The sequence below is a fragment of the Chlorocebus sabaeus genome, chromosome 23, assembly GCF_047675955.1.
Source record: "Chlorocebus sabaeus isolate Y175 chromosome 23, mChlSab1.0.hap1, whole genome shotgun sequence".
Taxonomy (NCBI): domain Eukaryota; kingdom Metazoa; phylum Chordata; class Mammalia; order Primates; family Cercopithecidae; genus Chlorocebus; species Chlorocebus sabaeus.
In genome coordinates this window covers 5,253,794-5,272,323 of record NC_132926.1, presented here as the reverse complement: position 1 = coordinate 5,272,323, position 18,530 = coordinate 5,253,794, and the positions used below count along the sequence as shown (strand labels likewise).

Genomic DNA, 18,530 nt, shown 5'->3' with positions numbered 1-18,530 from the left:
AGAGGAGGTGACAGGCAGACTGCAGAGTCTAGACTTTAGTCTGTAGGCTGAGCAGGGAGAGTAGGTTCACACGGTAGGTCTTCTTTACTGGAAGGAGAAGGGGAGTGTTAGGCTGCTGTGGAGCTATTGGCCAACAAACTGTTTCTCTGCGGAAATTTCCCCTCAAAGGCACAGAACCTTGGGGCACCAACGTAGAATACCAGACAGCCTGCAACAATCTTTGTTGAACGCATGGATACACTTTAAAGCTTCAGGCTGCCTTGTCAGCAGTAACTCTATCATTATCCACAGATAGTACAAGACCTCCACATGACATCAGGATGGAGACCAGGGATAGTGGCTCCTCTATCAGTAGTGGCATGAAGAGGCCTGGAAACATGCCAAACACCAGTCCTGCTGTAAGTTTACTGGGTACCAACCAGGCATATAGGCTGTGAAAGGCAGGGAAGTGGGGGATGGGGTGGCAGAGGGTAGAGTGGCTGTCACAAACAACATAGCATCCCGCCTAGCCTGGGATCCCAGTCCCTCTCCACTTTGTTCAGTGGGGACAGGAGAATGTGGAACTGAATATGAAAGGCCCAGCTGTGATTCATGCTGACAGCCTGCAATTTCTTGAGCCAGGGTGAGGATACGCCCCTGACAAGCATTGCCAGGGCTCTTCATCTGTGTTTCTGGAAGGTCTGTGTCCAGACCCCAGGAGCAGGGGTCCTGGTTCCCTAGTCAGAATGCCAGGGAAAGTCTGGGTCAAGGCCAGTGGAGGGAGAAGGATGGCTGAGCTTGAGGTCTGTGAGCAGCTGGGATAGCCTGGCTATAGCAGAGGCACTGCAGCTGCCAGCAGTTCTCTTCAGACACCAGGTGGCCACTGACCAACAAAGGGAAGGACAAGTCCTCACAAGGTTCCCTCAGAACCCCTTAGTGCCAATCTCCAACTGTGCAGATGGAGCTAAGGAATGAGGAACAACAGTTCGCTGGGGGAGAGGTGGGCACAAGCAGAGCACTGCCAATGGGCTGGGAGGTCAGGCCTTCCCTCTGAGCTTGCTCACAAGCTTTTCCCCACCCACAGTGCCCCCGGCCAGGCATAGAGATCCTCAACAAGCTCCCCCAATTTGCTCCACACCCTTTATATCATGAATGTGCCTTGCAGCTCTCCTACACACATGGAGCTACTTCTGTTGTGTCTTTGTTTGCACTGACTTGTCTGGAATGACCCTCCCTTTGGCCTCTTCCACCTTTTCACCTCATTTTTCCTCATCCCTTAAATTATAATCAACGACAATGAGGAGCCCTTGCCTGAAAAGCTCCTCCTGGCCCTGACCCCATCTGAGTGTGGTCTGCTTATTGGTTCCGTATTATCTTGGATGTTCTTGTATCACTGCATTTATATTTGTTTATTAAAGGCATCTGTTTATGTGTTCATCTTCTCCATTGTACTGTGGGCTCCCAGAGAATGTTTCTTATTCACCCATGCAGCCTTAGACCTCAGTTCTGTGTCTGGTAAGGAACAAGTATCAGTAAATTTTTGTTAAATTGAAGAGCCCTCCCACAACCTCAACAGTCCAGGGCTGGCCAGGCATGGTGGCTCACTTTGGGAAGCCGAGGTGACCTCACTTGAGGTCGGGACTTCGTGACCAGCCTGGCCAACATGGTGAAACCCGTCTCTATTAAAAATTTAAAAATTAGCCGGGCGTGGTGGTGTGCACCTGTAATCCCAGCTACTCGGGAGGCTGAGACAGGAGAATTGCTTGAACCTGGGAGGCACGGGTTGCAGTGAGCTGAGATCACGCCACTGCACTCCAGCCTGGGTGACAGAGCAAGACTTCGTCTCAAAAAAAAAAAAAAAAAAAAAAAAGGTCCAGGGCTTTTGAAACTGACAGGAAATAAGTAACCTCTTACTGTCTTCCTGGGTGCATATGGTTTCAGCAGTCTTTCCACTAGTCTATCTTTCCACTGACAACTACAACCCTCTTATCCACTTACTACCGGCCTTCCCCTCCCCAAATTTCCATCTGCTAACAACTTAAGGCCAAAGCTACCCTGATTCGCAGGCAAAAATGAGCTCATCCAAACCTGAAATTTCCCTTAAGTCATTAGTTTTGTGACTGAAATGGGAAGTAGGAAGTAGTGTGGTATAGTACAGAGAGCTTCAGCTCTGGGGTTGGACAGACCTGGGTTCAAAATCCCATCCCATTACCAACTGAATGACCTTAGGCAAATTTCTTCATGCCTCTAAGCCTCGGTTTTCCCTGTATAACACATGGAGACTAATGTCTTCATAGGATTTGCTTTAGGTTAGGTAAACCCAGAAGCAGACCTAATTTGAATGCAAATAACTTTATTCGGGAAGTGATCCAGGACAGGGCCAGAATTAGGACAATGCAAGTGATATGCCTACAGTACAGAATGTAAAGAGACCCTCTCGGGTTCATATAGGTGCCAACCTTGCACTTAGATGAACCCAAGAATAAAGGCTCATCACCCTAGTCCCAGTCCTGATCCGGAAAACACGGAAGAGGAGCTGGAAGCCAGGTAGGAAGAGAAAGCCAATGAAGTGTGCATAGTTGTCACTGGGAGCTTAGAGAGGTTCACTCCCACAGGGAACCCTGAGAAATAGGTAGAATGTGCCTTAGAGTTGTCCCTCACTGAGTGAGGAAGCTGGGGTATTTATCCTCCCCCTTCCACTGGCTGAGAGCTGCCCCAGGGGCACTAATTCCCTGGCACTCCCAGCTTAAGTCAATACAAACCAAGAGAAGTCCTCAGGCAGAGTTTCAGGTACTTACAACAGGACTCTGGGTATACAGCAGAATGGTGAATGCCTGGGGGAAATGGGCGAGGCACAACCTCTGCTGGGGCTACCGTAAGGACTAAATGAAAAGCACAACTACAGTGGCTAACAAAGAGAAGTCCCCCTCTCTCTCCCCCAATTTATGGCAATAGCTTGTGAAGTTCATGGAGTTTCCCAGCTCTCCGTGAGTTGGCAGCATCAGCAGAACAGCTGTTTCTCATCTTTCAGAAGTAAAAGAAATCCAGCGGCCCTAGGAAAGCTCTAGATGCCCAGGACCCAAGTTTTCTGTGGAAGCCTGATGGTTGATGGAGCCCAAGTAGTCCCTCCTGAGTACGCGCTCCTCTGAAAACTATCTCCTCTTGCATCTGCACCCCCGCCCCCATCCCTCCACCCCTTAGTGCAACATCATTTGTGACACATAGACTAGCATCACATTAATAACTGCTGCCACTAACTCATTCTTCTATGTGACGACATTGTGCTAAAACAAAGCTTTTATCCACATTATGGTAATCCTTAGAACCCTATGAGTATGATTTTTTCCCATTTGATGGACAAGGAAGCCAGGTCTCAGAGAGGTTAATTTTTATCAGAAGCAGGGTGCAGATGTAGGCTGATCTCACACATTTTCTACTTTGTCTCTTCACTCTTTCACTAATGCTCCTCTCACAGGATCACAGCATGGGGAGAATAAACTGGGGGCAAACAAGATGGTTGTAGGGAGGTGATGGGGGAAGCAGGTAGCTGTTCTTCCCTTGACTCCCCATTTAGCTAATAATTAAGCCTATGGTTCCTGGTCTGGCTGATCCATACCCTCCTGCTGCTGACTCATGTTTTAGGGAGACTGCTCAATTTTAAGCTAAATAATTCACTTTCCAGAAGTACCCTTTTCCTTTTCTTATCTTCAGGCGAACAGATACACACACTAGCCCCTGTTTATAGAGTGCTACCTCCAATAAATTGCCATTTAATGAGAGAAAACAAGCGAGAGTTAAGCTTATGGGACATAACTGATAAAATACTTTTCACTGGAAGAAAAACGGGAAAATTATCAATACGGGAGTCCAAACATGGCATTTTCTTCAGGAACGAAGAGTAGGGGCACTGTGGTTTCACTGCCATGGACAAAAAGTGGCTTATTTGTTCCCCTAAGCCTTTGTTTCCTCATCTGGAAATTGAGATGATAACACCTACCCCACAGGGTTGCTATGAGGATTAAATGAAGGCCACATACGTTGCCTGGACCGTAGTAGTTGCTCAAAAAATAATAGCTATTTCTTATGTGATGCTAGCCACTAGGTCAGTGCTATCCAACAGCAAGACATTATCTATGGAAGGAAAAGACAGTGAGATTGCCATCTTGCCTTCTACTAACCCAAAAAGCTTGTGTGCAAAGGGACCTAGGCAGGAACAAGGCCTTAATGTTTGTGCTGTGTCTTCCATCCCAGCTACGTGCGAACTCCCCAGTCTAACACATACCTCATTTTCATGTTAAAAGAAAACTTTGGACAAAATCAGAAGTTAGGAGAGTCTTGAATGTGCCTGTTTATCCTGTCCCAAGATCCTTTCCTGGTCAACAGCCACCTCCCCCAGTTTTTCATTACATCTTCAAATCAGTTTTGGCCAAAGTTAGCATTCTTCACATCCTTGTTTGGTTGTCGCCTTCAGGTAGCTGCTCCTGCCAACTGACATCCTCTCATGTTTGGAGTCTGTGTGTGGCACGCACTGAGAACAGACCACATCTCTGTTCTGCACTGGAAGCTCCTAGGCAACATGGTGAGGAACGTGCACTATGTTAGTAATGTTACCAAAATAGAAGCCATGTCCTATTGCTGCTAACCTTTGGCATCAAGAGAACCAATCTTGATTTGAACAGATGAATATGCCTGGCATCCCCAATGGTTAATCTATTTAGAAAAAATAATTGCACAGGCATCTAATAACAGAGTTCACTTACACATTCCTGGGAAGAATGGCAGGACACATCCCTCAAAGGTTCTATGCTCAGGCTGAGAATACCACTGTGTGAGTACAAGATGAAGGGACAGGTCACTGAATGGCAGGGATGGCAGAATAGATAGTGGGAATCAATGCCCCTGGCACCTCCCAGAATTATGTCAGAAACAGTCAAGGGAATAACCACACAGTGTTCAGAATTGTGCAGTACACATTAAGTGAATATATACATGGTATGTCAAGGATCAGTAATGGAATTCATTCAGCATGTGATTTATGAGTCTAATAAACTATCTCTACAATGAAAATATCCCCACTCCAAACCCTGCAACATGAAGGAAAAAAAATTAAAATTTCCATCTACTAAGATTTCATACAAACATAAATATATTTAAATTTTTAACTGTAAGTGAATTCAGAAAAACTGTTATAAAACAGAATACTATACACAGTTGTCTGCATAGGTCATAAAAAACATAAAACCAGAATGCTGAGGGGGTGCTGGTGGTGGACACTGCAGGGCTGAAACTTGCTCAACAATGAACTAGGGACCACTATGGCTTAACGAACATGGCCCACCCCTCCTACTAATGGCTTTGTCAACTTTTGGACCCTAGAAATTCAGAATTTTCTCCTTCTTCCTCTGCCAACTTTGGTCCGTGTCCGACTACCCGGCTGGACAGTAACTTGCTTTTTAAAGTCCACTAAGCAATCTGTGGCTTCTGAAATGGAAACAAAAGACTTGATGGGAGATTCATTTAAGTTACGATGTGTGAAGGAACTCTGCCTCTCTCTGCTGCAGCCTGCCTCTTCCATCCCTGGTGAGGGCACCCTAGAGAGAAGGAAAAAATTCAGATTCAATATACACCTACTAAGCATCAAGGATATGCTATGCCCTGTATCAGGGGATTATTAGTACAAATAATCTTTGTAATAATCCTACCATATATCATCACTCTGTTTTCACAGATGAGGTCACTGGGTAAATCATATACTTAAAGTTGGCATTGAGAGAATGAGAATTCAGATCCAAATTCCCAAACTGCTTGAGAATCCAGGTCAGAAAACCAGGGTTGGATAGGGATAGAGAGGTAGATAAGAATAAGACATAACTTTTACTCTGCTTGTTCTAACACAAAGAATGAACTGAGCTATCTAATCTTTAGTTCAGATAAACGGGGAGCACAGAGTCATACTGAGAGAGAGGTCATAATAGTTCCACAGTGATTTCCACTGCCACAGTTTGAGTATCACACTACACACAGAACACAGGACAAGGCCTGCACTTTTCAGAAATCGGACAGTCACAATTCAGTGCACAATCCAACTCACCTGAAGGCTCCTGTTTCTGAAGACTTGATGTCTGCATCTGTGATATGAGAGAAAAAATAATAATGTTGGTAGTAGTGTTGGTAATCACACCACTTCTCACTGATCTTTTGCTTCCTGTGTTCTAGGCACTGCTTCTCATCAGGCCTATCCAGGTAGCACAGATCCCCAATCCCCTAAACCCACGGAATATGAGTATTAGTGTCCAACAGACTCAGCTGCTGTGGCACTCAGAGAAACACTTTTGAATGAACAGCCTCTGAATAAATCGACTTCAATTCTAGACTTGAGGAACAAGGAAGTTGCCAAGGGAAATCTGCCACCTGCAGAGATTCACAAACTGGTGATCTAGAGACAGCAGGAAATGAGGCTGGGAGAGGCTGCCTTTTTATAGTCATCAGAAGGCACAACAGACTTGCTTGGTGGGAATGAACTATTAGAACTAGATAGTAAGCACATCTCACCAGGCTTAAGCAAAAGCTCCTCTTCCATCCACATCTGGTGAATTTTAACAATAGCGACTAATAACAACAGTAATAACAGCAGCTAACATTTATCAAGAGCCTACTTATGCCAGGGAATATGTTTGGAGCTTTACCAGATATAATTCTTGCAATCTATGAGGTTTAGTATTACTAACTCCCTGCAATGGTCTTAACCAATCCACTCTACTGCTCCCTAAATACTATGCACAAACCCTGAGGATTGCAGGTTGGGACACTAAGCCAAAGGTAACATATGAATGATGCACAAAACAATAGGAGGAAGCAATAACATCTGCATATCTAGTTTTCTGTGCCTGTTCCTTTAGGTATACTTGGGGCTTGTCATATTCCCCTGTGTTTTGATAGTATTTTTTCTGAGTTCAACAGGCAGTCATGATTCAAGGCTTTATAAAGCCTGAAATGAAACATAGGATGAATAAGACAGTATATTGCCCCATATTCCTTAAGGAGAGATGACCTAGATGGAATCTCAAAGGCTGGCTGATTGGTTCACGTGTGTACCCAGAGAGTCCCAGCAAATAGTCAGGGGGCTGGCAATGGCTATCTTCATTGAAAGGCCTTAGGCAGAAGCCCAGAAAACTGGTCCTGGGGTCCTCACCTGAAGTCTTGTGCTCAGACTGTTCCAAGAAACTAAGGAGTCGGCCTTCACTGTGGCCTTTTTCCTGTAACAGAGAAAAATAGATGAAAGGGTTACTTTACGGCAGAGTCTAAAATACAACTTCCACGGCCCAGATCACACGTGTTCATAGAAGAGAAAAGGTGTGGGGGCCACAGCTCTAGGGAAGTCTTCTGCATTCTAATAAATGAGGGTACACAAGTGAAAAAGCAAACTATAATGAAGAGAATACATCGTTATGCCAAGATTATCATGGATTTAAAACAAAATAAATTTTAAGGTAGCGTCTACAGGCAGTGATGCCAGAATAAACTGGCTATGTAAGTGCCTACCTATAAACCATAACTCCAAATCTCCACCTCAAAATCACCCCATTCAGAGAGAGAGGTCTCTTTCTTCTGGCATGACGACAATGGCTTCCCCATTTTAGTGTGTACAGTGACTCCTTTGTCAGTAACCCTAGAATATGGAGCTGCTGCTTTATTTTTCATCTCTAAGCCAAGACTTGCTCTTCCTGATCTCTAATTACAAGGTCCAGAAAGTACATCCATCCTTCCCAGTGACCAGCGCCCAGACCCGGCAGCTTCCTAAGGAGTTCAACAGAGTTGATCTCACATATATTCTTGGCAGTGGGATTATAAATTGGATATCCTTTCTGGAAAGCAATTTGGCAGGTTTTGAGAGACTTTAAAATTCGTGTATCCACTGACCTAATAGTTCCATGTCAGAAAATGTGTTCTAAGGAAATAATCAACAGTACAAAGACTGATTAATGTTTTAAATACAATCTTATAATACAAAAGAACCAAAATGTTCAATAATAGGTGAATGTTTAAATGACCATCTGTGTGATATAAACATTAATGGTAATTTTTAAAAATAAAATCCAAAATGTTTACACTACACCTTAAGTTTTCATAAATGCAAGTGAGAAAACTATATATCAAGTACTATATAGAATACAGTATACATATAGTACTAAATATATAGTATGTTATGTGTGTGCTTATTGTATATATATTGAGAGAGACAAGGGGGGAGAGGGAGAAGAGTGTCAATCACATTAACAACGCACAGAAAAAAAGACCAGAAGAAAATAGGCCAATACATTAAAAGTTATCATCTTTGAGTAGCTAAATTATGGGTGATGACTTCCCCTGATTATTTATATTTTTTTGAACTTTCCATATTTTCTACAATGAACATGTATTACTTTTTAAATTAAAAGGAAAAATAATTTTAAAAAGCATAAATCTTGTTTCAAGATAAATAGAGGGAAGAGGGGAGGGAGAAGAAAAGTCCAGAACAGAACTGTGGTCTCTTACAATTGACAACCAGGAGGGTTAGGTAGCCTTTCCCAAAACACTCTACACATACCTTTGGGTTCCGCAGCCTCTGCTGCCGCTTCCCCACCACAGTTGAACATGCTCTTCCACTCCCTTCAGGCCCATCTCCTTGGTCAGCCTTTGCAAGCTGGAGACAGGAGTCCACATGACACTGATACTCTCTAAATGGGACCAGGGATTTACAGAGATAACACTTCTCATTCCTAGCCAATAATAAAAAAGGAAGAAAACACAGTTTTAAGATGTGCTTTTGCCTCTGGGCCCCTGGATATGTCTCAAATTGTGTTTTTACATCCCAAAGTTATTCTGTGGAGGAGACATATCAACCAATGCAGATTCACTCAGCAGGATCACCAATAAAACTAACCCAATGCCAATCAAAACGACTGAGTGATTAGCAGTTTTCCCTGGCTGTTTCTCTGTACCCTGCTGTTTCAGCAGTGGGATAGTAATGAAATCAGCTCTTCAAACTATCTCAAACAATGCTGACTGCTCTTCAGACATAAAATATTCTGTCAAACTCTTCCAAAATTAAATGTAATAGTTTTTTCAAAGAGAAGTTAAAATTTCCACAGAAAAGGGAGCACCAAAAGCATTAGATTAAGTTGACATTTTTACCAGGGTGGATGCACTTGTCTGATTAGTAAATTAACTCTGTCTATATGCTGGCTTCCTTAATTCTACAATCTGCAACATCAACTAAGAAGTTACTAAAAACCATGTGGTTCTGCCAGAGGCTTTTGCGTAATTCTGTATGCATAGCTATCTTTATCTTTTTAGAAGAGTAGAGTTTGGGAAAAGAGAGGAAAAGTAGGTCCTTGAGGTAAAGTTTACTGGGCATCAGTAAAAACGGAATCACTGGGGTAAAAGAAAAAAATGAATATTTAGTAAGTATTTTCTGTGCGGTGAGAAACTGTGCAAGGCTCTTTAATCACAATTCTCAATTAATTATTCAGCTCCATTAGGACGGAACTAATCTAACTATGGTCTTATAGGTAATAACTGTCAGAAACTAGATCTGCCTGACTCATAAGATCACCTTAGTTTTAAGAAGCTAAAAAAAATTTTCCAAAGCATGCTATCTTGGACGTCTCTTTCTGGTCATAATGATGGCCAGATGGTTAATATTTGATAACTACAGCAAGGGAGACTTGGATTCGCTGTAAGGAAGACTTTTTCTGAAGATCTTTAAAATAGGAGAAATAAGTCTCTTAAATACTTAATTATCCAGAAGAATGCAAGCAAAATGCTGCCTTGTGAGAAAAGCTAGACTAATATACCTTTCAAGGTTTATCAATTAATGCAAAAAACATTTATTAATTCCCTACTATATGAGAGACAGAAGTACTGCATAAGAGGCAGGAGTGTTAGAGTCAGACAGACTTTGTCACTTTTAGCTGCAGTGATCTTAACCCGTTACATATAATTTCTCTTTAGTTTCCTTATTTAAAAAACAAAAGAATAACTACCTTAAATCAACCACAGTGAGAGTAACAAACAAAGCACCTAGCACAATGATTGGCACATAATACTAGCACTAAACAAACAGCTATTATTGTTATTGTTGTCTCAGATACATTTTATTAGAAGCCAGGGATATAAACATGAATTAAGGCAAGTATTTGTCTCAAAAAACTCAGACTAACCAGGAATACAGAAATGTTCTTTTTTTAAAAAAAAAAATTACTGCAATACAATGTGAGGAATTTCTAAACGAATGTCTACATTACAGTAAGATTCCAAAGGATCAGTTCTGCTCAACTAAATTAGGGAAGACAGCCCTGAAATTCAGGGTCTAAGATCTGTGTTTCAAAGATAAAAGTTTCTGCTTAGTAACTGCTTTAATCTACTGTTGGTAATGACTTTACTTTCAGATGGCAGCACCTACACCTGACCCCTTCCTCAGAATGAGCTTTCTCAGTCAAGCTGCAACACACAACCAAAAAGTCTTCTATATTGCCCAATCTTTTGCAATTCAACTTCTGTACTATCATGTGAAATGCTCAATGCTTCCCAAAGAGCACCAAATAGCAATATGCAAATTAAAGAAAACAGAAACCTAAGAGCAATGTGGAAGTGGAGTGGGTGGCAGGATTGTTTTTAGTGTATAAAAATGGATACAAAGGCCACCTACACTGACAGAGACTAGGAATAAGAAAAAGAAATTCAGGGCCGGACGCGGGGGCTCACACTTGTAATCCCAGCACTTTGGGAGGCCGAGGTGGGCAGATCACCTGAGGTCGGGAGTTCGAGATAGCCTGACCAACATGGAGAAACCCCACGTCTACTAAAAACACAAAATTAGTCAGGCGTGGTGGCGCATGCCTGTAATCCCAGCTACTTGGGAGGCTGAGGCAGGAGAATCGCTTGAATCCAGGAGGCGGAGGTTGTGGTGAGCCGAGATCATGCCATTGCACTCCAGCCTGGGCAAGAAGAGCGAAACTCCATCTCAAAAAAAAAAAAAAAAAAAAAAAAAGAGAGAGCGATTCAGGCATCCAAGCAATGAAGCCATTGGCAGACCAAAGAAATACAGGGTCAGATGGGTAAGATAACAACTGATCTTTTTCTTCAGTCCAAATGATGGCATGCTATACAGGAGCTCCGTGAATGCAGCACACCTACTTACTTGTCAATGTCTAGAGAAGTCTGGGCAGCTGTCCCACTGTCACTCTTGGTCTTGGCCTCTTTTTGTCTCCGAGTCAATACTTTTAATAAAAAAATAAAATAAAATAAAACATATATATAATTAGCTGTCAGCAGACTCTGAATATAAAAGACAAAATGTATAGGAAGAAGCAAAGTTTAAAACCTTATCCCACTGGGAGAAATACATCGTTTGTGAAGTCTCATTCTTTCTAGCATTGAGAATAGCAATTGTAACATTTGCACCAAAACAAATGTTTTGACAATATTCTGTCCTCCACAAGATATTCCGCTATATGCTAAGCCATGAGATCTAAAGATCTACTCCACACCAAGAAAGGTTTTTGTGTACTATCCCAGCTTGCAGCACTCAAGGGAGGGATTTACACTTTCCCAAGCAAAATTCTATCTGGTATGACACACACTCAAGTGAGGCACTCTATGAAATATAGTAATGACAGCCACATCTGAGTGCCTACATGAGCTCCAATCTTTACAAAACTCTGAAAAGTTCTGCAGTGAGAAAACTGTGGCTCAAAACAGTTAATACAACCAGTCTTTCTTCACTACACTAGTACCACCTCCCAATTCTAGTGGGTATAAATGGCTTTAGCCCAAATGACACACAAATATATTGTCTCTCACACTAAAAGACATCTGTATATAAAATCAGTCTCTTAAAGGATCTTGGAGGTTATTTAATCAAGTGTTTTCCAGTTCATTCCTTGCATAACAAGAAAAACTACAACAATTTCACGTCAAACTCTACTTTCTTTCCTCCTAACACCTGAATCCCCACAACAGATAATTTAGCAGGGTTACGAGTAACTTAGGTTGTGAAGCATTTATCTAGTCCAGGGGTCAGCAAACTTTATCTGTGGAGACAGAGAGTAAATATTTTAGGCTTGGTAGGCCATATGGTCTCTGTCACAACTACTCAACTCTGCACTGTGAGCAGGAAAGCAGTCACAGACTATACATGAACAAATGGGTATGTTTCAATCAAACTTTATCTACAATAACAGGTGTCTGGCTAGATTTGGCCCATGGCTGGCCACCGTTTGCCTAACCTTCTAGATCAACCTCCTACTCACACAAAAATGCCTTCTATAAACATCCCTGACAAGTAATCATACGGTCTTGACTGTAATTTTTTTTCTCTCTTTTTTTTTTTTTGAGACGGAATCTCACTCTTCTTGCTCAGGCTAGAGTGCAATGGTGTGATCTCAGCTCACTGCAACCTCCGCCTCCGGAGTTCAAGTGATTCTTCTGCCTCAGCCTCCTGAGTAGCTGGGATTACAGGCACCCACCACCATGCCCAGCTAATTTTTTGTATTTTTATTAGAGACGGGGTTTCACAATGTTAGCCAGGATGGTCTCGAACTCCTGACCTCAGGTGATCCACCTGCCTCGGCCTCCCAAAGTGCTGGGATTACAGACGTTAGCCACCGCACCCGGCCAACTTGGCTGTATCTTTTAACTGAGGGAAATTCACTTCCACCTAGGGAAATCCATTCTGTTGCAATCTGGCTCAATCTGCATTTACTGGGGACTATATGAATACATTTACCCGCCTTTCCACAAGTCAGCTCTTTGAACACTTAACAAAATCTTGGATTTACTCGGTTTTCTGCCCCTATTAAAATGCAACCATCATCAAAGGAAGAACTATACCTAGTTACTATGGCTATTCTATTAAGATGTAGATTGCCCAAACTCTGAATGCCTAGGTTAGCTCTAACCCTTACGATGACCCTCCAGATTGGTATTATTACTTTTCCCTGTTTTTTTTTTTTTTTTTTTTTGAGACGGAGTCTCGCTCTGTCACCCAGGCTGGAGTGCAATGGCCAGATCTCAGCTCACTGCAAGCTCCGCCTCCCGGGTTCATGCCATTCTCCTGCCTCAGCCTCTCAAGTAGCTGGGACTACAGGCACCCGCCACTGTGCCCGGCTAGTTTTTTGTATTTTTTAGTAGAGACAGGGTTTCACCGTGTTAGCCAGGATGGTCTCGATCTCCTGAACTCGTGATCCACCCGTCTCGGCCTCCCAAAGTGCTGGGATTACAGGCTTGAGCTACCGCGCCCGGCCTTTTCCCCGGTTTTAATGGTATGGAAATAAACTAAGAGGAACTAACTTCACCACACTATCACAACTACTAAATAGTAAAACCCAGGACAGAATCTAGATCTGACTCCTATACTTACGTTTTACCTTCCTAATTAACCTCTTTTAGATATACAATCCAATTTGTCAGTTTTTCTTTTTTTTTTTTTTTTTTTTTGAGATGGAGTCTGGCTCTGTCGCCCAGGCTGGGGTGCAGTGGCCGGATCTCAGCTCACTGCAAGCTCCGCCTCCCGGGTTTACGCCATTCTCCTGCCTCAGCCTGCCGAGTAGCTGGGTCTACAGGCGCCCGCAACCTCGCCCGGCTAGTTTTTTGTATTTTTTAGTAGAGACGGGGTTTCACCGTGTTAGCCAGGATGGTCTCGATCTCCTGACCTCGTGATCCGCCCGTCTCGGCCTCCCAAAGTGCTGGGATTACAAGCTTGAGCCACCGCGCCCGGCCCAGTTTTTCTTAATATGTGTAGCACCCCAAACAGAATCCAATATTCAACAAACAATCCAACTAGTAAAGAGAACAGAAGAACCATGAGCTACCCCATGTGGACTCATATTCTACTGATTCAGTCAAGGCTGTGTTTGCTTTATTGACAATCCCGGTATACTACTGGCTTAAATTGAACTTAAAGGAAATTAAGATCCATCCCCTACCCTCCCAAATTATCTTCAAATAAAATATCATCATCACTGGGCGCAGTGGCTCATGCCTGTAATCCCAACACTTTAGGAGGCTGAGGCGGGCGATCACTTGAGACCAGGAGCTTGAGAACAGCCTGGGCAACAGGGTGAAACTCCCGTCTCTACAAAAAAATATAAAAATTAGCTAGCATGGTGGTGTTTGCCTGTAGTCCCAGCTACTCAGGAGGCTGAGGTGGGAGGATCAACTGAGCCAGGAGGGTTGAGGCTGCAGTGAGCTGAGATAGCGCCACTGCACTCCAGCCCAGGTGAAGAGCTAGACTGTCTCAAAAAATCAATACAATACAATACAAGGCAATGTTACCAAGACAAGTCTCTTAATTCTGTACTTCGGTAACTAAGTTGCTGGGTATTTTTTTTCTCCCCTTAAACATACGATTTTGTATTTGTCCCTGTTCTTTTCAGCTGAACGTTTCTATTTATTGAGATCATCTGCAGTCTTGATTCTGTCATCTGATGTTATTAGCTCTCTTTCTCAGCTGCATGTCATCTGCATATATGACAACCACACTTTTTACATCTTCATCCAAGTCACCAGGGAAAAATGGTTGTAAAGGATATGGCCAAGGACAAAACTGTGACATGTTACCAGAGAAGTCTGTCTTCTCCCTGGTCCAACTTTTATTTAAATAACTAAGCAAACATTTATTGACAATCTTCAATGTGCAAGTAATTTGGGGAGATACAGGAAATTATGAGGCACTGTCCTTGCTCTTAAGGAGAGTGCAGTTTACTAATGGAGACAGCATACACACTCAAATAACTACAACCCAAGGTGTAAAGAGATATGCAGAATAAAACAAGATCACACACAAGCAACTAATAATAGTGTTTGCCTCTGGGGAGGATGACAGGAATACTTGAAGACTGGAAGAAGAAGGAGGTATACTTTTCACTGTATACATTTTTGTAAATCAAATTAAAAATTAGAAGGGAGGAATCAGATTATATAGAGTCAGGCACAGATTAAATGATCAAAGGTTCCTTCCAATGCAGAGATTTTATAAGTAAAATTAAAGTACTGCAGGAGAAAAACATCCAGGACAGAACCAGCCTCAAATCCACCTCCTATTGTATATCAACCAGCCCATACTTCTCTATCTTACGCACAAGGACTTCATGAGAGATTTTATCAAGTGCCTTGCTAAATCCATTCTTAAAAGGCTGGCACCTCAAAGATTACAGAATCCTTTAGGAGTTCTATTTCTTATTTTTCTTTTTCTACTTGTCCCCCATCTTGACTAGCATGTATTTTTCCAAAAGAAATACTTGGAAACCACTCCACAGATAGGGTTGGAAAAAGAATTAATTGATTGTAGTACTGTCTATATACCACTATTGCATTTAGCACATTTCTGTTCCTATTCATTTATATGTCAGTTTTCCTTCTACACCATGCAACTTTCTGAATTCAGAGACTCTGGGTTTTATTTTGTTCCCTTTTTTTTTTTTTTTTTTTCCTCTTCAGCATCCTCAGCAGAGTCTAGGACAGATTAAATGCTAATAAATACTTGCTGAATTAAATTGTATCAATAGATTCTAGGGGAAAAAAGAGTTCTTGTTTTATGAGGACCTACTCTGTGCCAGAGACTTTATAAACATAATCTCTATCTTTACAACAACCCTACAAAGAATATATCATTATTTCTATTTTATAGTAAACATATATATATATTTTTTTGAGACATATCTTGCTCTGTGGCCTAGGCTGGAGTGCAGTGGCATGATATTGGCTCACTGCAACCGCTGCCTCCCGGGTTCAAGTGATTCTCCTGCCTCAACCTCCTGAGTAGCTGGGATTACAGGCGCCTGCCACCACGCCTTGCTAAATTTTTATATTTTTAGTAGAGATGGGGTTTCACCATGTTGGCCAGGCTGGTCTTGAACTCCTGACCTCGTGATCCACCCACCTCGGCCTCCCAAAGTGCTGGGATTACAGGCGTGAGCCACTGTGCCTGGCTGTAAATGAAATATTAAGTAACCTGATGAAGGTCACAAAACAAAAGCAAAACAAAACAAAAACAAAAAGCAAAAAACAAAAAGCACAAGGAATGCAATACAAATCTAACTACAGAAGCATATGTTCTTCTACAAGAGCAGGCTGCCTCTCCTGGAAAAGAAGCAGCTAAAGAATGGGAAGAGAAAAGGTGGTAAGTGGTAAATGAGGGGGCAGGTAGAAGAGAATTTGAAGGGAGAGACTTGATATTGATAGATGGTTAGGACTATACGGTAATTCTATTAAATGTTATGATCACAACGGACTGGACTTGGGGCTTGCTGCTGTTTTTCCTTTGAAACCTACTGCCCCTACAAAAGAGCACAGAAGTGCATGTGGGTTGCTCTGAAGGAGCATTTGTGGTTTATGAGGGTTGAGAGAGCTATTTAAACTAGCTACAGGCAGAGAATTCATTATGAAACACATATCCAAAAACCAAACTGCTGATGACAGCAGCCACAGATTTCAAAAGAGAACAATGAGGTCTGAGTACAACTATCAAGGAAAGGTAGAAGAGAACAGGTATCACTGAAAGCTGAGAGAGATGACAATAAACATAAGACCATTATCTCAGCAGATTATATTCCACTGCATGGGAAATGCTTTAAGGAGTTGTACTTAGAACTGTGGCTTGGCACTGTTAAGATACAAATAATCAGTATTGCCTTGTGATGAAGGGCACTCACTGGCTTTAGAGTTGGACAGTAGGTGTCCAAGTTGGGCCTCTACTAGCTGTGTGGTCTTAGGCAAGTTCTGTAACCTGAGTAACAATTTCCTTACCTGTTGAATGAGATAACTGCACTTAACCTGAAGAGTTTTGCTAACAATCATATCAGATACTGTAAGAGTATCCAGCCCACAGAAAGCACTCAATAAATATTAGTTTTATTCACTTACTATTTGTTTATATAATTTTCATTATTCTTCTTCCAGATTTATTTCTTAGCCTTATCCAAAGACTTAAACCCATCCGTGCAACCAGTGACCACTAGCTAGCCTACAATTTGGGTTAGAACTTAGTCTTAAGTGATTTCCATACTAAATTTTACAAACAAAATGGATAAATAAATAGCCTAGGCATTGCAGAACAATCATCAATACCATATAAACATCAACACATTTGTTTCCAAAATTCAAAAAAGATAAGCAATTAAAAATAAAAAACATATGGCCTAGTACTATAAATTGTAAAGACAATGGTTCCCTGAGGAGAGTGGAAATTATATATACAAAGAAGGGAGTTTTGACAGAATGACAAGTGGTTAAAGTCTTCTCAGTTTGTCTCCCTCAACCTCAAAACCACCTCAGCAGAAAATAATGGGAAGCCACAGAGTTGTGTCTGTTCCTGTTAAGATCACCCCTCTTTCAGTCTAGCACTTCTTCAGTGGATATAAGGAAAAGAAGGGAAGACAAGCTCCACCTGCACACAGTGAGGCAGCCATGCTACCTGCCTCCCTATAACCAATGACCTCAGGAACTAGTCTCAATTAAAGGTTATTATTAGCACAAATTATTGGCTGGGTAAGGTGGCTCATATCTGTAATCCCAGCACGTTGGGAGGTCAAGGCAGGCGGATCACTTGAGGTCAGGAGTTCCAGACCAGCCTGGCTAACACAACAAAACCCTGCCTCTACTGAAAATAGACAATTTAACCGGGCTTGGTGGTGAGTGCCTGTAATCCCAGCTTCTCGGGAGGTTGAGGCAGAAGAACTGCTTGAACCTGGAAGACGGAGGTTGCAGTGAGCTGAGATTGCACCAATGCACTCCAGCCTGGGCGACAGAATGAGACTCTGTCTCAAAAAAAAAAAAAAATTATCTGTGAGTCTCTAAGACATGTGGCTACTTAAATTTAAATCTTAATTAGAATGAAATATAATTTTAAATTGGGCCAGGTGCGGTGGCTCACACCTATAATCCCAGCACTTTGGGAGGCCAAGGTGGGTGGATCACCTGAGGTCAGGAGTTTGAGACCAGCCTGACCAATATGGTGAAACCCTGTCTCTAGTAAAAATACAAAATTAGCTGGGTATGGTGGCGCATGCCTATAATCTCAGCTACTTGGGAGGCTGAGGCAGGAGAATCGCTTGAACCTGGAAGGCAGAGGTAGTAGTAAAGCCGAGATCACGTCATTGCACTCCAGTCTGGACAACAAGAGCAAAACTCTGTCTCAAAAAATAATAAAAAAATTGAATTCCTCAATCCCATGAGCCACATTTCAAACGCTCAATAGCCACATGTGGCTACCATATTTGATAGCACAGATATAGAACATTTCTATCATTGCCCAAGTTCCGATTGGATAGTGCTGTTTTTTCAAGAGATAACCAGAACCAATCCTATTATGCCTTAACTGTGTTTACCTTGAGCACCAAAAGAAATCCAAGTCTCCTCTGGCGTACCTCCTCAACTGGATTCTCATCCCCATTTGCCACTATTCTTGGTGATTTCAATATCTACATATTAGACTGAACCGTATGATGCTGCAGTTTTTGTAAGTTCAACCCAAGATATGATCCATCCAGTAGTCCAGCCTCTCAGTTCCC

At 42.2% G+C, this 18,530-nt stretch overlaps 1 protein-coding gene across 8 annotated transcripts in view; it reads right to left on the bottom strand.

The window, feature by feature from the left end:
* Positions 1-5,084: 5,084 nt before the first annotated feature.
* Positions 5,085-18,530, bottom strand: part of UIMC1 (ubiquitin interaction motif containing 1) — a 98,828-nt gene continuing 85,382 nt past the window's right edge. For all 8 annotated transcript variants that reach the window (XM_008015400.3, XM_073010491.1, XM_073010490.1 and 5 more), the window contains 5 exons: positions 11,162-11,240; positions 8,567-8,738; positions 7,172-7,235; positions 6,071-6,107; positions 5,085-5,570 (listed from right to left, as the gene is read on the bottom strand). In XM_008015400.3, coding sequence (XP_008013591.1) covers positions 5,360-5,570; positions 6,071-6,107; positions 7,172-7,235; positions 8,567-8,738; positions 11,162-11,240 — 563 coding nt within the window. In that variant the 3' untranslated portion in view covers positions 5,085-5,359. The remainder of the gene's footprint in view (positions 5,571-6,070; positions 6,108-7,171; positions 7,236-8,566; positions 8,739-11,161; positions 11,241-18,530) is intronic.